This window comes from Tubulanus polymorphus, chromosome 4 (assembly GCF_964204645.1).
Source record: "Tubulanus polymorphus chromosome 4, tnTubPoly1.2, whole genome shotgun sequence".
Taxonomy (NCBI): Eukaryota; Metazoa; Nemertea; class Palaeonemertea; order Tubulaniformes; family Tubulanidae; genus Tubulanus; species Tubulanus polymorphus.
The window spans coordinates 5,640,018-5,663,960 of NC_134028.1; the positions used below are offsets into that span (position 1 = coordinate 5,640,018).

At 37.6% G+C, this 23,943-nt stretch overlaps 4 protein-coding genes and 1 long non-coding RNA gene across 6 annotated transcripts; 3 read left to right on the plus strand and 2 right to left on the minus strand.

Annotated features, from left to right (window-relative positions):
* The first annotated feature begins 207 nt into the window (after positions 1–207).
* On the plus strand, positions 208–3,274 carry LOC141903785 (uncharacterized). The gene is made up of 3 exons (XM_074792099.1): positions 208–1,034; positions 2,406–2,661; positions 2,782–3,274. The coding sequence occupies exons 1-3, from the start codon at positions 964–966 to the stop codon at positions 3,040–3,042; spliced, it is 588 nt and encodes a 195-aa protein (XP_074648200.1). The 5' UTR covers positions 208–963; the 3' UTR covers positions 3,043–3,274.
* A 337-nt stretch (positions 3,275–3,611) lies between these two features.
* LOC141903442 (uncharacterized) lies at positions 3,612–4,973 on the minus strand. The gene has a single exon (XM_074791559.1). It carries the CDS (start codon positions 4,971–4,973, stop codon positions 3,612–3,614), a length of 1,362 nt encoding a protein of 453 aa, XP_074647660.1.
* A 903-nt stretch (positions 4,974–5,876) lies between these two features.
* Positions 5,877–6,551, plus strand: LOC141904758 (uncharacterized). The gene is made up of 3 exons (XR_012619196.1): positions 5,877–5,932; positions 6,300–6,365; positions 6,457–6,551. It is a non-coding gene; the product is annotated as an uncharacterized LOC141904758 (long non-coding RNA).
* Positions 6,552–7,326: 775 nt separating this feature from the next.
* On the plus strand, positions 7,327–14,800 carry LOC141903250 (GTP-binding protein 1-like). Of its 2 annotated transcripts, none has more exons than XM_074791336.1 (11): positions 7,327–7,397; positions 8,594–8,778; positions 8,990–9,092; positions 9,296–9,476; positions 9,952–10,198; positions 10,553–10,648; positions 10,852–11,090; positions 11,465–11,609; positions 12,018–12,200; positions 12,510–12,645; positions 13,114–14,800. In XM_074791336.1, the coding sequence occupies exons 2-11, from the start codon at positions 8,638–8,640 to the stop codon at positions 13,581–13,583; spliced, it is 1,941 nt and encodes a 646-aa protein (XP_074647437.1). In that variant the 5' UTR covers positions 7,327–7,397; positions 8,594–8,637; the 3' UTR covers positions 13,584–14,800. The 2 variants fall into 2 exon arrangements, with proteins under 2 accessions (XP_074647437.1, XP_074647438.1); XM_074791337.1 differs by having other exon boundaries at positions 7,397–7,524.
* Positions 14,801–15,575: 775 nt separating this feature from the next.
* Positions 15,576–22,982, minus strand: LOC141903251 (4-aminobutyrate aminotransferase, mitochondrial-like). The gene is made up of 13 exons (XM_074791338.1): positions 22,858–22,982; positions 21,906–22,015; positions 21,704–21,821; positions 20,577–20,626; positions 19,710–19,790; positions 19,528–19,620; positions 18,872–18,998; positions 18,212–18,360; positions 17,706–17,840; positions 17,241–17,408; positions 16,944–17,090; positions 16,721–16,832; positions 15,576–16,551 (listed from the first exon to the last, which is right to left on the minus strand). The coding sequence occupies exons 1-13, from the start codon at positions 22,925–22,927 to the stop codon at positions 16,430–16,432; spliced, it is 1,482 nt and encodes a 493-aa protein (XP_074647439.1). The 5' UTR covers positions 22,928–22,982; the 3' UTR covers positions 15,576–16,429.
* Between the last annotated feature and the right edge of the window lie 961 nt (positions 22,983–23,943).

Sequence of the window (23,943 nt, forward strand, 5' to 3'; positions counted from 1 at the left end):
TGTCACGTCACTGTCTATATTGATGCCGATAGATTGATGTCTGACCTTTCGCAGAATAACCAATAAGTCATGAGTCAAATTGTGGTTTTGAATTTTCTTGAATCAGAGGGAATTCCCCAAGGCTTTTTATAGATGACGATAATTGCATGTGTAAAGGTCATGGTTTGATAAATTACCTTAATTACGCCGTCAATGCGCATCTTTATTCCAGGTTACATCGTAAACAGACCTTGCTTTATAGCATAGCTGCGAGTACGGCGGGCTAATAATCTTAACGCGGGAATGTTATCCAACAAATGAAGCAAAAATTAGCCACTTTTTAACGATTCGGTCGAGACGTTTGAACCTGAATATTTTTACGTGGGAAGGAATTCGATTCGCCCGAGGTAAACCAGTGCTGGTTGTGACGATTGAATTACAATTATATAGTTGTTTCCATGAATAAATAATGGACTTAATATTGCTCATATATACGTGGATTGTGATTTATTGACTCAGAGACAAACAACGTTTGAAGATAAATATAAATCAAGATCGACACAGGCGCAGACAGACGACAGTCGGCCTTCATTCAGCGGAAGCGACACAACGCTACATAAAACGGCTATTGTCATTTGAGAACCTATATGCATTTCTCGCGTACCGCATCTGTGTCATATTATCTTGAGCAGACGACTTGGATGTAAAATACATCGTAGATGAGCTAACTGACTGACACACATTTTGGACCGAGAATTTTTACGCGCTTGTGTTTGCGGAAACAGTTTGGTTTACGAACGAGTAAACGCCTGACAAATATTTATTTCATAACCGTGAATTAAACATTGCGAACGGGTCGCGTTGTGTTTAAAAAGAGTTCGTGCGATAGTAATATTCTACGTGTATATAAAAACCGGCTGACTTAGTGTGCGTGTAGTCAGTGGATGACAAGCCCCGGCGACAGTAAGGTCACAGATCTGAAACATGGTTACATCGGTTCTACTCGGTTTGATGCTGACTTGTTGTTTGTGGAATTTCGTTGATGCTGGTTGTCGGTAAGTTACTCCCATGGGCCCAGTTCCACAATCGAAACGAAGAAGATACCACACTAGATCAAGACTCTTATGAATAATTTGTTGACTTTGTAGCAACGAGGGGCTTAGAATCCAATTCTATTTCTTCATGATAACTTGTTTTGGCGTCAGAGATTTGTTACATTTTTTCATGAATTCAATCGCTTTTCATATATGGACATCCTGGTTTCTAACCCGCACGCGAAAACCGGTGAAATTTTCGCCTTCCTCCCTGAAATGGCATTGAAATTTTGTACAATAGACACGAAACTACCCACATTTAAATAGAAATCCAACAGGATGTATAATTGCACAAAGAATCTACTATACCGGCTATTAAACGACCGAATCTATATATGTATTTGCACCTATATATTAAATATATCGGACTGCGCACATTATTGGATGTTTGTTGTACTGTGCGTCTCATAATTTATGCCTTATCAAAACCTAATATTTGTTCATGATTTTATCTGCTACCATTTATATATCCGATAAGACCCAACAACATCCAATCCGTATACGTGTAACACAGTTTTTTCAATATTGCGACAGCAATTGGATCCCGTTTTTTTACAGTTATGAGTTAAGCTTCGAATTGATCAGTTCATTTTATATAATCAGAAACTTCAAATTTAAATTTCGTGGTCGAGTGAGGGTATGTAACAGTATCGCACACAATTAATGTTTTCAAGCTAGATGTATCTCATATATGTAATTGCATCGTATGGGGTGGATTGATATCTGATACGAAATTGATTTTATATTTGATGAATACAGATTAAGTAGCAAAACATTGACGATCACGTTATTATATCCAACGGCACGACATCTGAATTTCATGGGACGCCACAGTGGTCATTTCACCGTAGACACAAGCGCAACCAAATCCACTGTCACGAGATGCTACACATTAGGTTATATATAATAAGGCGAACTCGTTACATAGACGTGTCTATCCTGTCGTGATCAAATTTGATAAGACATTCGAAAATCTATCAATCACCAAGTTCACTGTAAATTCGACAGCCGATCACACAACTATATCTGTAGGCGCTACTTCGATTTCCGATTTCAAAATCAAACCCCCCTGTTTCGCTCCCGGCAGGTGTGGTGGCTATGTAAGGGACACCGAATCAAACCAAAACAAATCAAACTAAATCTATCTATCAAATAAGTAACAGGGTAATCCATATTTTAAGATTTCAAAATTAACATCCGACGTTTAAAGATGGTTTGGCCATTGATTGACAATTGAGTGTTGCGGTCTCGTCTGTCCAAGGGATGTTGATGATTTATCCATACATTCCTAGAGGGAAACTATGCATATCTATCTTTCAATACTTTTTCCAGTTCTGACTGCGGTATCGACGACGCGAATCTAGATTGTTGGCGGGATAATATAGACTTCTATTCGAACGCGATTCTGCAGTCTGTCAACCAGCGAGGAATCGTAGCTAATCACATCGGAGAATGGAAAAGAAAGCGAAATATGGCCATATACGACCCGGTCAGAGCGGCGGCGGTTATTGAAAAAATAGCGGATAAAAACCCTGGACCTATGCCCGATAGCGCTATAAAAGTCATATTTACTGATATAGTCAACGAGGTACGTATTGCGCTGAAAACAAACGTAATTATTTCTATTCAGATAAGCTTTTATTGAGTAGTGCTGACGTCAGCATTCATGACAGCATCGTGCGTAACGGTTCTAATCTTATCGTTTCAGACGACAGTTTACGAGCAGAACTACCACGCCAAACCGCCCAAGTTCGTTTGTCCGGATAAAACATCGTGTGAATCGAATACGGCAGCTGCCGCGGTTGGAATGCAAGAATCTCAAAGACTTTTCAAAGTCGTCATTATTCTACAGAGTATTATTCTAATAGCCCAATTTCTAGCGTTAGGCATCATGGGTTATTATCTGTACAAAGAACGTCGCAACAGGCAACGAGCACCGGAAGATAGTGAACTGAGGCCGTACAAATAATGTCAAGGTCACATTTCGGCCGGCAATAATTGAAAAAGACAACAAAACGGGAAACCTTTTGAATAAAATGCTACCTCTTTGTCTGCTAGAAATTTGATATGATATTTTCAACATTATTTTGGTTGTTATATAAATCAACAAACGATATTCTAAGATATTTTCAATAATACCGTTAGAAAAAAATCTATAGAAATTTATGACAAAAGAAACGACTGTATGATAAGATTAACGGCAAATTTATATAGCATGTATTTTCACATTTACAAAATGTATGTAATTTCAATCTGTAATATTGAAACACAATGTAAATATTTATAGATATATACACATACAATAAGTGATGTAAACATTTATTTGTTATGTAAAGCTTATATTCATATGTTGATGTTTCAATGGAAAACAAGCGATATTTTGTAAAAAATAAAACATTTAGATTCCATAATATTCAATAATGAAGTTGACAGTCGATTTTGATTCAGGAAAGATGTGAAAATCATATGGAATGATCTTTGAAATCCCATTTCTCGTCGTTTTTCTGGATTTCAACATTCCTCTTGTCTGCTGGCCATTCACAGCTCGCCCCGTCGGCTATCCGCCACTTTACTGGTCAAGACAGCGTATTCAATAAATTGTTGCAGTGTGCGCAAATCAGCTTCCATGTAGCTATTCCGTTGCGCATCTTTTGCAATGATAGTACGAAATATCTCAGCCAGACCTCGAAATCTGACAACGAAGCTTGTGACGTCACTCATATGCAGACTAATAACTACGGAATCGTCATTTTCCAGAACAAGGCCTCCGGCAAATAGGAAACCTTGCATCTTTGACTGCGATTTATTTTTAGAAGCCCTTTCGATGAATTTCGAGTTAACGTTTAATGGCGCGCTTGTATACACGATGTGAAAATAATCGGCTCGCATGATAACTAAATGAGCGGCATGGAGCACTTTCCCCGAGTTCAAGACGCGGGATCGAGCAACGCTGATGTAATACGGCCATCTGTACAATTCAAACGGTGTCGCTCCGCGCAGCAAGTCGGCGCTGTTTGAAAACGGATGTCTTTTTCGATCCGCTTGTTGGTGGACGAATTTGCAGACCAGTTCATCGCCGGCGACTTCGACCAGACAGGCGATCACTCGCGATGGGTCAAACGTGTAAACAAAGTGTAACGTATCGTTAACTACGAACGGTGCCCAGTTCTTTTCTCGAAAGTTTAATCGTTCGTTTTGAATGATTACTTTTTGTATGGTGTTTTTTGCTAGATTCCATATGAACATATGCTCGCTGCTTTCGTAGTCTTCGCTCTGCAGCGGAAGGGACATGTATAACGTATCCCGAAGTACGAACAGAGTCGGATTGATGGCTCGGCCGTATAGAATGTTCTTATAGCCTTTAACCTCGGGTGGAACTAGAATTCTCCCCTGGGAAACTGGTCGCAGGTTGGCATCGTATTTCTGCATGTACAGGAAGTTATCGCCGACATCTGCGTCGGGATATTTGCGCAGACGTATTTCATCTTCGGTCGGGTTGTTAACGCGAATGCGCAAGACGACGACCAGCTCGCCTCGAAACCAAGTCATCGCCGGGCTGACAGCGCGGAGGCCAGACGTTTGGACTAGACCCCGCTGGAAGTGGGCTACGAATCCTTGTTGGATGTGCGATTCATCGAGGGCGTGAACGATTCCAATAGAAGCCGCAGCACCGAATATTTCCCCGCCCCTGTCGGAAAAATAACTCCCGACGATAGTGAAATTTCTCATAGTTTCGATGTGTTTCTGCGTCAGACTAGCCCTGTTTATAAATTTCTCCATATCATTGTCCGCGTTATAGCTAAGAATTCCGGCAAGTTTGTAGCCGACGAATAAAACAAACGAAACGAATATGAGCAATTTCCCGATATTCAAAAACTGTCTTCTCTGTCGTTCCCTCATAGTGAACTGAAAAACGCCAAGCACAGGAGAAATAACACACAAACAAATGACATTCATTTAATCTCTATAGAGATCTTCGATACGTATTTCATTTTCAAGGTTTTAACGTGTATCGAATAAAGGTCAATTCATAACCAAAAATTGAAATCACATAGTTACGTACTTTAAAAATGATCGTTAATTCCAAAGAGTTAAGTTAAGTGTATTCCAGAGTATTGTGTATTACCTTCTGTATTACGTTCGTTCGTCTGTCGTACAGTCCAGTACATTGAGGGCCAAACATGTCATAGCACCTTGCAGCAAAATCGCCCGAGCACGAACGTTACACACTACTTCATACAGTTGGTGGTCATACCTGCAATTATGTCTACAGTGATTTAACGACCGTGAAGTTGTCCAAAGGGTAACCGATTTCTAAGCCCTCTGTTTCGTTCCCAGCAGGTGTGGTGGGTTTGTAACGGGCACTCCATCGTCATTTTGATGAACAAATTACATCTTCAACGTTATGGAAAAATTTCCCCTGGAAACTAGAGAATGATGATCTCTATTCGATTATTTTTTAAAGTTTGAACGTAGCGGAATAATGGATTGACATTATAAATTAAACAAATGGATATTTGATTTGAGTTGAAATCAAACGGTGAACCAACCATATAGAAGCCTTTGAAACTAAAAAATCATTTTGGGCGATGTGTTAGGTCTGAGATATTGACCAGGCGGTCGACTGATAAGACGATCTATTACATCGCCATGATATGTGTAATTATTATCTGCATTGGTTGTTCAATGATTAACGCTTCATTATCCGTCAATATATACCCCTCTCATTGCTTCCACTTCACACAAACTTGTTTGTCTTCAGTTCCCGATTGATCGCAAGTCATCACTAGTCATCAACATCATGTTTAGATTCGCTGTCGTTCTGCTGTGCTTTGTCCTGTTCAGCTCCGCTTACGAGCGTAAGTACTTGGCTAAGTCCAAATCATGGTTATTGCCTTTACTGCAGAACCGCTAAGTTTACAATTTACTACCTCGATTTATTGCCGTTTTTATACATTGTCGATCACTGTCAGTCACTGCAGTCGACATTCGCGGAAGTCCTAGAATATCTTGGATCGGTCATTAGCCAGAAACGTATCATATACATATATGTATATATAACTGGATCTAAATTATTCTACGAAAAATCGGCAGTAAAGGTTCATGCATTAAATACAAATATTTGTTGAATAGAAAAACATTAACAAATCTAGAAAAATATCACTTATTAGTCGAAATCAACATAGAAAGATAACCCTTTATAATTTGCTGTGGTTATGATTTAAGTAATGAGAGATGACGAAGGTGGTGATGGAAGCGACTCCGGCAGTGGCGGCGGTGGAATTGAAGAGAGTAAGTTTATCTTTCAGTTATCTATAAGTTTTAAAACACGCCGTAATCGAAGAGAGATTCGATTTGTGTTTTTTTTCTCCTATCGTTTTAGCTTGCGTAGATAAAAGAGACACGTGCGATGTTAAATACTGCACCAAATATGGTTACTATTTACAAATGTTGGAATACTGCCCAAAGACCTGTGGATTCTGCGGGTATGGACTCCCCATAGATATTTCAAATTTAGGCCAATTTATAATCGGAGAAACTAATGGTTGTATGTATTTCTTTTTTTCAGACAAGGTTCGTATGCAAGCATTAAAAAGACCACTCGCAGCTCTCTCTCTTGAAAAATTCAGTCATTTCGAATGAGATTTGCAATTTTACATATTAAATCTCTGTTTCTTTTATAACAAAATGTTTAGGATGTGTAGATAACTTGGCTTATTGCGCTAGCTGGACTCACTTGTGTAACCTGCCAACCCACAAAGCCTCTATGATCAGGGATTGCAGGAAAACATGCGGATTTTGCGCGTAAGTTCAACACTCATTTATTGCTTATTGCCTTCAAAGGGGTTAACTTCTTAACTGAAGGATAACTCTTTCAATGTAAAAATTGTAAACATTTCAAAACACTTTCTTTTTAGTTTGTAAATTTGCGGGATTGCAATTGAAGAAGCCGTGCACCTCGAGAAATACAGAACCGCATTTTTGACTAGCTGTGCTTTAAATGATGAATGAATAAAATCTATTTGTTATCAAATGACAGAGTAATTTTTGAAGGTTGCCTTTGGTGTCTATGCTTTTTTGAACGAAAATCTGTGAATCTGTGGCAAATATCCCTGTAAATAAACAACTAATTGAGTTGTTGAGTTGTGGTAAACAACGATCAAGATGGTGACGGAGCTGTCCTTATTCTATATGATCTGTGGTACGCATTTTAGTGAACACTTGTACGCGTACACGAGTTGCAACCGGTAGATGTCGTTGCGATTGGCACCGTTCACGGTTCATGGGTTTCGGCGAAAATAAAGCAAATCAGGACCAATTTTGGTGGGTACAACTTGGTAATATGCTCGATTAACCTCATTGATCTGTTGTTAGAGTAGATGGCTTCGGTTTGCTAGTGATGGTAGAGTTACTGTCTAGAAGATAACTGCAGAAAAGATTAGTTTACAAGGTGAAATAATTTAAGCCGGTGGCCTGGACCGGGGGTGAGTGTCGAGTGACATTACACAACCCATTCATCACACTTCATCATCTCAGACATCTCACGTTATTGGCTGCATTCCAAATTTGGTGCGCCTAGTTATTGCTGACTGATTTCATCAGATTTCGTAATGTCACTTACTAACGAGTAGTGGGGACTGCTGGAAGAATAAATAAATCAGTCTTTCTTAACGACGTGCAGATGGAAAACAGACAGCATTCTGTTGTGTTGTTTCGAAGTAGTTGACTGACTGAGTTTTAGATCATGCAGGATGCGCGTATCACTATTGGATGCCTAGCTTGAATTCTTAATTGTTTCTGTGATTAAAGGGGAACTTAAAAACTATTCAGCTGATTTGTGCATTGTTGTATTTTTTGGGTGAACATCATATAGACTAACTAACCGCAGTCTGGGAAACAAGGATTACAGGTGAAATAAAAATGCTTAGCTCATTTTTATAGTAGGACTGTGCTTGTATTGTAATTATTAATTTCATTCAGATACATCTAGTGTTCCACAGCTGTTATAATACAATGGACTCAAACGTGTTGAGTTTTACAAACAGCTGTTAAAAGAGTAATACGTGCTGTCCCTTCTGGCAGGATTGAATGAATTTATCTTTCAACGTTGTGGTAGCTGTCACTAAAGAAAGGGTTTTTTTTGCACATTAATTACTGGTTCAAATTATGCAGGGGGCCAAGTTTTATAACTTGCGGCCTAGAGCTCATTAGTTCATCTTTTATTATTTTATCAAATTTGCTGTTACTTGCATAGGACTGGTATGATTATATGCAAAAGTAATTCAGAATGGTTATTTCCATGATTTTTTATTGTACTTTAACTTATTTTTCCGAGTTAGGTTGAGTTAGTCAGTAACTATGGTTAGCATACCTATTCAGGAAGTCTGAACTTGGGTATTAAAATTTTTTGTTTGAGTAATTACTTATCCTACCACGCTAACAAAACCTTGGAATCTGCATGTAAACCTCTCCAAATGGTTCTTGGAATTCTGTTTGACATGATTTTCATTTTTCAACAGATTTGTGATTTGAAGTTCGACTGATTGCTGATAATTCGGACGAAATGTCTGAATTCATAAATAAGCCGTCGACGTCTGCTGACGACGACGAGTCGATCGAAAACGACTTATTCTCACCGAATAACAATCATAAACATAACGGTGTTGATAATGAAGAGGTCGAGATGGAAACACTTGTTAGTAAGGTAAGAACTGTATGTTGGTAATCATTTCCAATTATTGATTATATGACACATCATTTTACTGAGGTTGCATTCTGGATCGGAAGTTTTAGTTTCAATATCAAACAGATATTTTCCATTTCCACTGACATGCATTGAGATTCCGTTGTATTAGTAATAATAGTGGTTGATAATGATTGGGCTAATATAGCACTGTATATGTATGTTTATTTAGTTATCATTTGTAAGTCCAACTACGGACGAATATGAAATACTATTGGAGCGATTGAAATACATGACAGGACAAGGAGAAACTATATACGAACTAGGAACAGGAGGTAAGCCGTACCATTGACATCTATTGCTGTGATATCTGAAATTATTCCGGAAAATCTTTGTCTAAATTTCTTTGATAGTCAATGTATGTTGTGTATCATAAGTAGCTGAACTTTCAAATTCATACTGGGGATGAATAGATTTCGCGTGTAAATAATCTAGCATTTAATATCATACCTTCCCCTTTTCGTGTTTCTCTGCTCAGAGGGTGATCCTCCTGGTATCAGCGAGAAGGACATGGATGCCTCGGTCGCGACGTTGACAAGTATGGCCGAATCGCTAAACGCCGATTGCGTCAAGTTAAGAGAGCGAACGACACCAGAGGGCGTTGTGCACGAATATCTGCTGCGGAAACGAGCGGAAGAGCGCGATTTTATGGAAGTCAGGTAAAAACTGCGATTTCAAGTCTTTGTTTATGTTAATGTGCAGAATGCACCAAGATACAATCAGCAGCCAGACAACGTTACGAAAACACAACTCATGGCATTTCACGATACTGTTTGTGGTATATTTGAGAGTACAGTTGCGTTGGAAGAGCAGCGACTGCAGCGGCGATAGCCTCGGCCTTGATTTACTGAATGACGTTTTTTTTTCTTTGAATACAATGTTTTTGAAAAAATTAAGTAAATTCGCCGCAGCAATATGTAGGACCTGTCCAAAATCGGCATTTGGCCGCAGCAATTAAAAATTGCTTCCAACGCGCCTGGAGTACTCTTAACTGTACAACAAGTTGTAGAGTAGAATGAACTCTCAACAGTGGTGGTTGTTCGGGTTATATTTCGAATCAATGACACTGCCTGGTAACTGTGAAATAGGAATTACAAAATTTGGCTGTATTTGATTGAAATGTTTGTATTCTAGAGTGGCAGTTGTTGGCAATGTCGATGCCGGCAAAAGTACGCTGCTGGGCGTATTGACGCACGGTGAACTGGATAACGGACGTGGTTTCGCGCGACAGAAACTGTTCAGACATAAACACGAAATGGAATCGGGGCGAACGAGCAGCGTGGGAAACGATATCTTAGGGTTTGATAGCAGCGGACAGGTCGTCAATAAACCGGATCATGGACATTTGGATTGGACCAAGATCTGTGAGCAGTCGTCTAAGGTAGGCATGATTTTCTATTGCTGTATTAGTTTGAACAAATTAATTGCTATCAGGGTTCTTACAGATCAGGGAATTCTGGATTTTATTTTACCCTGCAAGGAAAATTGGGGCATTCTACTGACTCATTTCTTGAAAATCGGTATAAAGTCAAGAGACTTGAATATTTGGTTATTGTTCATGGTGGTGATGAGTTGCACAAGGAACCTGTCGATAAGAAAGAACGCCCATAGAGAATATCTTATGATTTGATCAGGGAATTTTTAGTCAAGGGTCAGGAAAATATGAAGGATTTTTATATTCCCTGATCTGTACAGAAGTGCTATAGGCCTATAGATATTCTAATTCTTTTTCTAGGTGATTACGTTCATAGATTTGGCTGGACATGAAAAATACTTAAAAACTACGGTATTCGGTATGACAGGACACGCTCCAGACTTTTCAATGTTGATGGTAAGCATTTTGAAAAAATTGTGCATCAGTGAAATTGATAAATATTTCCGAGGATAAAGTTTTATGGAAATGAATCGTAAAAACTAATTACTAATAGAGCATGGATATACATGTTGGAAGAATTCGCTGCACTTATATGTGACTGGCAGCCGATGTGTTAGGAAAAAACGGTGAAAAAGTGATGAAATTGATTTTCATTTCAGATCGGATCTAACGCCGGTATAATCGGTATGACTAAAGAACATCTCGGTTTGGCGTTAGCGTTGAACGTTCCGGTGTTCGTCGTCGTCACTAAGATCGACATGTGTCCTCCGAACGTGCTCGAGGATACGATGAAACTGTTGCAGAAAGTTCTCAAATCTCCGGGCTGTCGAAAAATTCCCGTTCTCGTTCAAAACGAAGACGACGTCGTCGTTTCAGCTACAAATTTCAGTTCTGAACGGTAATTAATGTTGTCACTATTTTGATTAATTTATCAAAGATGATTTAGTTTAGGGTTCATAATGAGTCTCCAAAGTGCTTAAAAGTGCCTTAATCCCGAAAACATTTAGTAAGGCCTTTAAAAAGTGCTTACTTTTCACAAAAAATTTTTAAAAGAACTAACTTTTAAGTTTGGGTATTCCAAATTAGCTAAACCAATATTTAACATTATTTTCTTTGGATTTTAACGATTTATGTAAGGGCTGCAGTCTGATAGCTAAGGTGTCATTGCTTGAAAATTTCTCACTTTAACTATCAAATACTCTCTCGCCTTAGTACTTTAAACCCTAAGTTGGTGGATGTTTTTCACATGCTGTTGTTATCGTTTATTTGTAGAATATGTCCGATATTTCAAGTTTCGAACGTCTCTGGGAAGAATCTTAGTTTATTAAAGATGTTCATGAATCTCTTATCCACGAGGATAGCGTTCAACGACAGTGAGCCGCCCGAGTTTCAAATAGATGACACTTTCTCAGTTCCGGTAAGCAGTCTGAAGTCAATTGTTAATCCCATGAGCGACTGAAATTTCTTTGTAACCCACGCTTCTGGTAACCACTTTAGCCACTTGGGACTTAAATCCCAGTTGGCTATTGTGTTCACTTTTCATCCATTTGTTTGTCCTTTAGACAGAATCCAGTTAAATTTTTTATGGCGCTTCAATAGATTTGTTACCACAATCAATTGCACAATTGTAGCCTATATGACAAGTTTTATGATTGTGGTGAGTTTCAAGCTCGTTGATAACTGTATTTATTCACAAGGGGTGTTGAATATGGAAATTGTCAGATTGTTAAGCGTTTCACCAAGAGGGCATGGTGTCCCTGGACACCTAGTTTCAATGTAAAGTAACCGATCTCGCTTTTATCAATATTTCATTCTATGTTCACAGGGTGTTGGTACAGTAGTATCAGGCACATGTCTAAGAGGTACGATACAGCTGAATGACGTACTATTACTCGGACCCGACGCATTAGGGCATTTTCAAACGATAGTTATCAAGAGTATACACCGGAAGCGTATGGCGGTGAAAATGGTGCGAGGAGGTCAGACGGCATCTTTCTCATTAAAAAAGGTATAGTTGACTGTAAATCATTAGACCGAAGCTTCTTTCACACGTTTTAAGTGAGAAAATACTAGTTAAGATGGAATAATTGAAATGAAATAATTCTAGAATGAATGAATTGAAATGAAACCACGTTTTTGCTGTTCGGCGCGCCTGACTCCACCTGATGATGGCTGTTTAGTCTACAGCCGAAAGAATTTATTGCATAAAATCTTTTTGTTGACCTTTTACATTTATCTACAGTTGACATGGAATAGAGTCTTATTCGACTAACCAACATGAAATGTTTTATACATTCTTTGGTGATTTTCGTTGCAGATTAAACGTAATCAAATTCGTAAAGGAATGGTGATGGTGTCTCCGAAGATTGATCCGAAAGCTTGTTGGGAGTTTGAAGGCGAAATACTTGTATTGCATCATCCCACGACGATAAGCGTTCGTTATCAGGCTATGGGTAAGTGAGGAAAAAATGGTTTTTGAATCTAACTATTTCTAGATCAAAAGTGCTGGTTGTCCGTGCGTTTTGTAAGTTGCTGGTTTCTAAGTACTGTTAGAGAGTCTGAAAGGTTCTGTTAAATGGATTGATTGGTTTTGATTTTAATCCAGAGGAATATATTTATTAATTTGCGTTCGAGTCAAATATTTTTTATGAAATATTCTTTGGCATTCTTACAGATGACAATTATTTTTGCCTGCCGGGGAAAATCAGGGAATTCTGACTCTTTCTCTTTCAAAACTAGGGCAAAGTCAGGGAATTTGAAAAAGAGCTCGGTACTTTTTCTGAAGATCTGTCTCTCAGATGGTTGTCTTTTCTAATTCCAAGCTGTGTATGCATTATGGCATAGTTTGTCACCACAATGCTGTAATCTCAGATTTAATAAGTCTTGTAAGTGCACTTACTTTCAATTGATTTTGATTTCAGTGCATGTTGGTAGCGTTCGCCAGACAGCGACCATTATGACGATGACCGAGGAGCATTTACGAACGGGGGATAAAGCTACCGTGCGGTTCCGTTTCATCAAGAATCCGGAATATTTACGAACGGACATGCGTATGGTGTTTCGCGAAGGACGGACTAAAGCGGTCGGTACGATCACGAAATTATTCCCGCACATATCGGCGACCGCGCAGAACACGCGTCAGCAGCGATCGGGCAAAAAACTCCACCAGGATCACCAGAACCATCAGCTTAAACCGCAGAACGAACCGCAGAAACCGAGTAAAAAGAACCGACGTCGCGGAGGAGCGGCCAAGGGACTGATAGGCGTCGCGGCTGCCGGTTCTACGCAGAATCATATAGGCGGTTCGCCGGTTCATCATATAGAAGCGTCTGCAGCCGCGGAAGCGACGAAAGATAAAGAAAATATCGCGGTGAACGTGGCGGCCTCGTAAACATCGGTAAAATCAGTGTGCTTTCACTGTGCGCGCGGTTACACAATTGATGATCATAGCAATATTTCCAACAAGTCATATAGCTCACGCCTCTGTTCTACAATTTTACTATTCTAACCCTGCTGCTTGTACATGTATGTGTATATTGCTTGTCCATCCATTACCGTTTTAACTTCATTCATGTAAATTGAGCCCGTATTAGCTAGAAATAATGAATTCTGGTTTAGAAAGGCTGATGTTAACCGGCGTTTAGATTTACATTCATTTGTTATGATATTTTGAACACTGGTTAACATTTCACTTACCATGAATTTGTCCCCGGCTATTATATATAATGTTAACGAATTTTAATAGTAATGAATTATGAGAAACTTAGAAATGAAATCATTGTTGGTAAATATGTACCATGTTGTAATTTTAAAAAACCTAGTCATTTACTGAATCTGTAATTTTAACGCAAAGTAACTATGAACTTTTTTTTAGAATTCTTAACTGTATATGTTGACAGATAAAAAATCAGTAATTAAAAGTAAATTTAATATTTGACGAATCTTGGTACTTAAAATGTAATCAGAAAAAGATTTTTTTTTAACGATAAGAAATCTTTCAAAATGACTGAAAGTATTTGATAATAAAGTAGTTAATCAATTGTAGAAAAAAAACCGATGGAATGTGAATTAGAATGTTTATATTGAAAGAGCTATGTAATTTTGAATTCGTATAATGAATCTTATCAAATCCATGATCATGACTACTGGTTTCATATGTTGTAATTTTAACTGTTGCTGTCACAATAGTGAATGTTCTGGGTTTTGCTTGCGATGGAGTCAAATCTTAGAAGTCATTAAACATGTACATGTACCATTAGTAATGGTAAAATTCCACAATTTTGTCTAATATCAGGTTAAAGGATATGGGGCGTTTTTGTCGTGAATAATGGAAAGTTTTGACCAGACAAGTGATCTACTGACTTAATTTATCAGTATTGACGATGTCTGTAGATCAGTCGGTAGATACTTAATCAGTATTCTACCGTATATTGCTATTATCTAGATTTTTTTCGATCTATGTGAATTTTATCATATTTCTCGAAAACGTGTCATGCATAGCATATATTACGATAAAAACTTTGTTTTACTAAAAAACCGGTCATCCAAAAAATATGATAAATTAGATTGATAAACTGTATGTTTTTTAGTTGGTGTTGAACCAATAAATTAGAAGATTCAAAGATAAATATGCAACAATGTTTAATCTCATTCTCTGCATACAGTAAACATCTGTTACAATGCCACTGTTTGGGACCAATGAAAAACATGGCGTTATAAAGAATGATTTTGCCATTTAATTTGAGTTAGATTGAGCAAATTTGGTCTTTTGGTGTTTAATGAGCAGTGGCATAAAAACATATGGCGTTTTAACGGATGTTGACTTGACTGCAATTTGAGGAACTACACAACTGAGGACGAGTTATTGAAATGATTCATTCTTCCTGAGCCTGGTATTAACCCTAGCGTTTCCAATGAGTCAAAGGTCCTGGGTCCCAGGGACTTCATTCCTCATTATTAAAGATAATTGAAAAATTCCGTCAGCGTCATATGAAGGTTTTATGCTACACAGACGCCACATACTGTTCACACCATTGCATAGGCAAGCAAATCTGTCGTCATAAGTTTATTTAGTTGATTCCTCTTAACCCTTTCAGTGCCTCTACACCGCAGTGTATACAGTATAAACATTGATGATGGACTTGGCCAGTACGCCGCATCGCAGTGTATCTGTGTTATTGGTAAATAGTTTTTTCTCTTGAAAGATGGCAGCACCCGTCCTATCAACTACCGATACACTGTAGCAGTTTAGACATACTATAGCTGTATGCCCATTATTCGACACACTGGTGGGATAGAATCTTTCTTCAGCACTTGCCGGTTTGATTAATCAGAAGCTCATTCCACTCAACAACTGTTAGAAGAAATGATTTGAAAATACCTGGTATGCCTTTATTACAGTAAATCAATGGAACACTATTTCAGTAGTGTTACCCTTCACAGAATAATATCCATACAAGTACAATATATTTGGTATATCATAGAATAGATTCATTAAAAGATCAATGTCAAATATATAAATGTAACCACTTTCATTATAACATGACCAATAATGTAGAGGTATGTGCAGTTTATACTCAACTAAACAGGTGGCAAGTGCATGCATGTTGTATTCCGAAGGGATAAAATCTGAGAAAATCTTTAAAATCATTAGACAAGAAAAAAAGTCATTTTAACCCACTCAAACCGTGGCATCTAACAAATGCCACACTTAAAAACTAATGTATAAAAATTAGATCGATTGCCAGTAATAAATTGTTCAGTGCTAAGTCCATGGTCCCATTAATGGGGTAATCTAAGTCAACAGCTAAAGTAACAGATTGTTGAACGGTAATTGAAAGTCATGGATATTAGAATTTCATAGTAAACATTAATACCAATAATAGGTTTACAAGTCAATTGGTATTTAGCACCATAATATCATATTTTCTCCGTTTTGCCTAAATATACAATACTTAACCAGCATTGCCGTAATAAACAGGAAAATCAAATGGAACACAGCCTAGTTTCAGAAAAAAAAAGGATTCATTTTCTAGTGTTATTTCCATCATGTAAGGAAAATTCTATATGAAAATGAACCCAGAGCTGCACCGATCATCGTTTCAGATTTTCATTTTGTAAAAAGTATAATTTGGTAAAATTCACGTTAAAATTTGACTACTGGGGGTGTATACACGTAAAGTAAAAATACTGGTAGTTCAAACTCTTCGACGATAAATCGGACTGGCGACGCGATGTCTACTTGTTTTCGGATAAGACTTCATCGATCGCTTTCGCGAATAGGTCGACGTGTTTCTCTTGGAATAAAAGCGACGGTCTGAATCGTATTGAGTAATCGCCGCATCCTCCCAGATGGAAACCTAAATCAAACACGAAATAATCGCAATCAGTGACACAGCGAAACCTCATTACAACAACCGGCTCTGTATATAATCACTTATCCGACGTGTTTTGACCCAGATGAGAAATTTGATTAGAGAGAATGTACAATTGACCTCCATCGAAAAGGCAGAATCTACAAGAACGAACCTTTGTTTCTCAGCTTAGTGATTAACGAATCTCTGTATGCTCCGTCTTTACAGTCAATAGCACAGAATGTTCCTTGTCCACGGGCGTTATTGACCTGGTCTGGATACTTAGCCTACAGTATAAATATGCCGCTAAATGTTATCCACTTACCATCGAATATGATCGACATATTTAATGCAAGCAATTCGAGAAATTATCGAATACTAAGTATTGCTCCACTCACCGTCAATGTATTCAGCAGAGCTAGCAGTTTAGCACCAGTAGTTTGAACGAGTTGCAGAAGATTTTTCTCCTTAATCTCTTTCAGTACATTCTCTACGAGTATTAGTTTCTGCGGGTCTCCCATCCATGTGTTGTATATTCTATTGCCCTATTAACAAAACAAATCAGATCAACAAACCTCAAATCAACAAACGTGGCCATTATAAAAACCTTGATGTTTCTGTTCAGAGTAGTTTTCACAACAAGTGGAATCATATCTAATGATGACATTTTTTTTGAATTATGAGATAAATTCTACCTCTTCAGGCATGAATTCTTCTTGGAAATAAAATCCGCCGGTGATCATTTTCTTGCTGAACGACACGATACTGGGTGGCTCCGGCAAGTTCCAGTGTTCGTGAGCCCACATTTTACCGGTAGCTCCGCAGCCGGTTTGTACCTCATCCACGATGAATCCTATATCGAACTAAACGATAAACACATAGAGATATGGGGGGTCGATTAAGAAGCCTTATCCGTTAAAAAAGGACGATCGGAGTGGATACAGTGTAGTCTCTTTACAACGAACATCAGGGGATATGAAAATCTGTTCATTTTAACAGATATTTCATTGCATCCAATGTAAAATTAAATCATCTCATGTAGGATGAAATCTCCGATAAATCGTTTTATCCAAGTTCGTTATAAAGAGGTCTCACTGTGTTACATTTTTCATGAAACTCGGATAAATATTGTGAATGATTCACTTAAAGTCGATCCTTACTTCTTTGCAAATTTGTTGAAGTTGTCGGAAAAATTCCGGCGAAGCGTAACGATCTCCGCCCTCGGCTTGAATCGGCTCGACTATTATACCGACGACCGGCTGGATATCCTTGTTTCGGTGAATCAATTCGCGAACCTGAAAAATAACGAAGAAAATATCTTACGCAGTGATACAGTGAGCCAGGGGCACGTGGTGACTGTGTCAGGAAAAGCACAGAGGGCACTTTACACAAAAAGGGCCAATATTTAGGCTGGCTTCAAAGTTGCAAAATCTATTTACAATTATTTACTTTTCGAATAATTACAACGAATGTACGATGAGGGTATTACCCGCATCTCATTGTGAATGATCAACTAGCTAAAAACATTTTCGCTAAAGAAGACAAGGGCACTGACTGACACGCTTGACAAGGCCTAAAACTGTCCTAGAGTGGATAAGCATTTCAGACCAATACACTTCGCTTAACTCACAACTGCGAAACTCAATCCAGTACTTCAAATTTTTACCTCTTTCAGGGATTTTTCTTCAGCTGCTTTGTTTTCGGCCTCATGTTTTTCCAATGGGAATTTCGACGCGGGAAATTCAGCATACGGCCATTCGAGATGCGGGCTGTCGAGTTTATGCAACCATTTCGTGTGCGTTACGCTCAAACATCCTGCGATAAATATTCTATGGATTAAAATGCATGGATTTCTACTAGAAATGATTCGAGCGTAAGACAATTTCAGCCTGGCCGGATATCAGGTGATGATCGCAGTTGATTAAAGAAGTTTATCAAAGATTTTTTACGCATGATTATGAAAATGCTTTATAAATGCTTGATATCTAAGAGAATATTTCTGTTCAATATACAAAATCTTTAGCCAAAAAGAAAATGCACTGTTGACCTCCGATGGACATAACAAATATTTTCGGATTGAAAGAAACTTATCCAGTACATTTATTTGGTCATTGTACAGTAAATGCTCAGGTAACACAAGACAATACTTTGGCCTCCACATGAACTAATTCATGAGTTCATGATAGGTTATGAAAACCTACATGCATATTATATGTAGGGTACAAGGTTTCCTCATTATGCCCTGTGAGTTATACTCACTACTCCAAGACATGAAGTTGAACTGACCAATTGATCTTGTGATGACAAATAGGCTACCGATACATACCTATTGATCGACCGTGAAATCCACCGGTGAATGACAGAATTGATAATGGTGGACAGCCTGGTGGCTTATTGGCCATCGCGCTGTCCATTTCTTCTTGAGTCGGGGGTTTACCACCACGTTGCTTTCTCTAAAACGTAACATATTCAGAATAAATCTCGCCGGACATTTCGCTCAGAAACTGGACTTACTCCAATGAGTTATTTCAGATTTCAGAATCAAAATCATCGAAGATAATGCCCTCCAACTGTGGAATTGGGACCTGTTCATGTCATTTGACTAAACCTAAAATATGTAGGCTAATATCTTTTGAAAATTGACTACTGTCTTATGTAGCTTAGCTCAATTAACTTTTCACAGGAGCTAACAAGCTCTAGAGAGCGTACTGTATCCATTCGACATAAATCAATTCATTAGATCTAATTGCTGAGGGAATTGTTAACAGAGCTAATACATTTGATAGCTATTCCATGCAGCTATGCGCGATGCTGTGTAAAAAGGCTGTACAAAGCCAATTTTATTTCAAACATGTTCATTGCCATGTCATCCATGGAAAATGTGTGGCTTCCAAGGGACAATAAATCTTTCAAGTCTTAGATGAGAAATTGAGGAAATCAATCAGAGTTTTCAAATCCTTCACTCGCCGCATGTTTTCTTACCATATATCGGAAAAATAACGATTTGAAAGAATGTTCGTTTGAGCAAGTACCGCACATCATAGTCTGTACGCGGTTGAAACCAGGAGGCGCTACCTAAAAAATTTCCAAAAAAATAAAAACGAAAAAAAATTCAAGCGCTGATAGAAAAAGATGAACTACCGGAAATTATACGACGAACTTACAGTCAGTAATATGTCTCGGAGTTTGTCTGGCCAGTCTGTTGGTGGGAATGCACCCAGGGCAGGACGGTTGACAATTGTCGACTAATAAAAAAATTGAATTTAGAATAAGATTATTCACGCACTGCATCAATCTGTTTATTCATTTCTATAATCGGCGATGTAAAATATGCTTAAAAAATTTCAATACGTTGACACAAAATTCATAGATCACAGAAAGGCCTAAATGACTAGTTCGCTGGCTTTATGGCGAACTGTCAAATATGCAATTTTTATCGAAAATGAGCCAGACATACCATCAAAATCACCATCTTTTAAAGTTTCATTTCATGCTTATTAGGTATGGATCAGACAACTAATTATTTTACTCAGGCTAATTAAATGGTGAATATGGTTTTTCCCCCGTTTTTCCTTTTTGGCGAAGGCGAATACCATATATGGGCATACATATACGTTGAATATGGGGAATTAATTAAATCGTTGCACAGTGAACCGTTGTGCATGGTAAATCGATGACATGATTTTTTTGGTTAACCGTCGAATATATTCACTCCATATAAAATATGGCGACTTATTTCTTTCAGTTCAAAAACATTGGTAACTATTAGTCACTTTCTGTATTTGCTTGTTTATCAATAAGCTGAAAAGGGACCTCAATCAGCTGAGAGTGACAGAAAAGTTCAAAAAATCTTAAATTGATTATTTGACAGTTTTAACGCGAGCGCATATTCGGTTCACCAGAAAGCCAGAAAATTGACCTTTGATACAACGATAAGATAACTTTAGCAGTCAATATAAAATCAATAATATATAATCTCCACTGATTGTTGGTAGTGTGTGCTAACAAATACATTAAAATGTTAAACTTACAGTAAAATTTGTGTTACGCATCGCGTCCAATAGCCTTGGATGATTATACCCTAAAATCAATGAAATTCATGAGATGAATCCAGCAGGGCGAAAATCCATCAGGCAAAAAATCGCTTTTTAAAATGTTGAGCAATTGGTCAGGTTAGTTTGGCCTTTTAGGGAACTAACTAAGGGGGTTTTGAAAATAGAATGAATGCTTTGATTTGGTATTTGCTTCCCATCAAAGTATAATTTTCCTGATGATAAAATTCCAAAATTCTCAGAGAAAACTTTTATGTTAATGATCATTTTGCCCATGATTCAAGCATTTACTCAAGGTAAATGCTGGATATGAAACCATTGAAGTCTTAAGAAAGATTAAATTATCTACGTAAGTCTTTGCTATCATCATAGCGGGGTATCGTGACATTTCTTCACGACGAGAAAAATCAATACTGCATCATCGGAATTTAATTAAGCGATGGTTTCATATGATGCCACTCTATGAAAGTATAACATCACAGCGGGGTATACTGATTACACTCTGTTCTCAGACTCAAGGTTAACTTCTATATAAGCATCCAACTTTCCCTGCTCCAAACGTTTGAACATGAAGTCGTGATTTTCCAGTCGCTGAGCTTTGGATCAAACTATCCATAAGTATGCATGCAAATGGTACTACAACTTAAATGCCAGTCAATGCTGGTTAATTTAGACAGTAAAAACTCTTATATGAAATACAGCGCTGGCTGGTATTGGACAGTCAATGCAATGCCTGAATGGCGCTCAGATAGTGAGGAAGAAGAAAGCGGCATTGAGCAATTATAACGAAGATCCCAAACTCTCATGGTGGGATTTTAATTAATCCTTGACTAATGTAGGTAATAGGCCCCTGGTGAAAAATGACAGGAGCCCCGAAAGTATTCTTCATAGTGTTTCATTCCACAATGGGGACAAGTCTACCAGAACTGGTGTAGGAAGCTGGCGCAATCACTCCTATATCTCTATATCACTACCATATGTAAAAGCATCTACAGTCAGCCAGCTTGTATCTCCTATCATACTTTCAGTGATTCATAGAAAACAATTGTCTGGACATGTGCGCTGTCTCAAAAAACCAGACTAGAAAATAAAACAGTTTATCTTACCAAGAGGCAACGAGGATATTTGAGTAAACAAATCCAACAACACATTGCCATCCGCATCCACTACGTAATTGCCTTGACTTTTATCATAATCCACGAAGAATTGCACAGCTTTTGTATTCTGGAATAAAGAAAACCTAGTTACATGTAAACATCATTGTAAAAATGTTGAATCATCGGCCTTAATAATTTATGATATTTGTACCTGTATTTTGCTTAAATCGCTCAACAACTCTTTCGTTTTCGGTCCGGGTACAGCAGTTTTCACGCATGGTTCATTTGGCTCGTTTATTGCGAGGCTGGCAATTTGACGAACTACAACATGGGATCAATATAAACAATATTTTATGAAATATGTTGAAATTCATTGCATCCTAGCAGCTCCTCTCATTTGAGACAATATCAAATTATTGATATTATTTAAGAGATAGCTGATGATGGCATGAAAAAAAATGCATCATAAAAATAACTTAGGCCTATTGTTTCTCTGTCAACTAGTAACTTATTCACTATAATTTATATCTATTTCATGAAATACGATATTTTACAATAGGCTGAGTCACAGGCATTGTACAAAGATCACTTTTCCAATATCATCTTGGAATATTGGTTATAACTGATTAAATACATTGGCATGGTTCTGAAATATTTCGTGGTTTCCAACCAATGTACTGATACTCTTTATTATCTTGGGACAAATTACTGATTACAGTGATATCTGCGCTATACAAATATGAACATTCATTCATTCATTAACAAATGTTAATTACTCCAAGTAATAATGAACCCATAGATAAATATTATAAAATGATTAAAACATAAGCAATATGAAAGTTATTGGATCATAATATGTATTGTAAGTGAATCCCATCCTAAATAGTAATTAATGTCGAATTTGGCTATTTACCTAAGGCATTTGTATATCTTAAATTGATATTTATTATTATTGAATTGATAAAGATACATTCAAAAAATATAATACGCCACTCATGCGGAATTCAGCGGCAGGGGATTAACGTAACAGCCGTTACATACAAATTCAAAACATTAGTAATGTAGAATTTACATTGCATTACACTTTTTAAACTAAATTGATTATTTAGTTATGTTTTAGATTAAAGGTTTGAAGCAAACTGAGGGACGTTTTAGGTATTTACCTTGCCTTGATGAACCGATAGCAGACCTGAATCGAGACAGCATCGCGCGACTATTCATGACGGCAGCCATATTCCAACTGATCAACTCCTACGGTCAGATCCAGGGACGATTCAAGGAATTTCAATCAACTAGGTCGTCGGCAATTGAACTTCGATTATCGCATAATGACGTGATTACCGCTATACTTCAAGATACGAGTTTACCTCGTTATCTGTTTCTCAAAGCGTATAGATATAATAGATCATTAAACGGAGATATCATCTTAGTAACGACCCCTGTAAATGGGCATATCCGACTAAATCGCCATCTAACGGAATTGGACGTCATTAAAATTACGACTTTCAATACTGTTTCTAAATATTGCATTCTCAGTTACAAAGTAACAGTTTGATTAAACGCAAATCAATTATTTGGAAGGTCTCTCGCGTTGGAAAGATCCCCGATGACGATGAACTATAACATTGTATAAGTTAAAGTGGAGTAAACACTCAAAATTGTGACTAGATTAGTTATTAGATTTAAAGGAGAAATAAATTTCATAAATCTAAAAAACCATTAAATCAAGTTTTCAAAATGTTTTTCCTAACCCGAGTAACATGAGAGGCGATCTAGTATCTTTCGAAACTGTGTTGAGTATAATGACAAATTTTAGAAGATTAACTCCTGCTGAAATGTATCAAACAAAGTGAGAAACGTTTTCAATATGCGCTGCTGGCCTTCCAAGAGAAAGGATTTTTCAACCGAACAAGAAGCCCAGGTAGCCGTTCGACTGCTTCTTTTTTTAAAGATCAACTGCTTTTATGGATAAATTAGATAAATTAAAAGTTAAATTAGATCGATTTATGAGTTAAACCTTTTTGTGAAACTGGGCCTCTGTCCATGGACCCAAAGTTGCTAATTATTTAAGGACGGGCCCAGTTTCATAAGAAAGTTCAAAAGCCTAAATCGGTTAAGTTTGAATTGTAATCCTCATTGAAAAATTAATCATTGACATAAAAATTGAGTTTAACCCATTTGTGAACCCGCCGAGCCTGGTCATTATTTGAATGCGGGCCCTGTAGACGTCATCAGTGATGTCATACTTC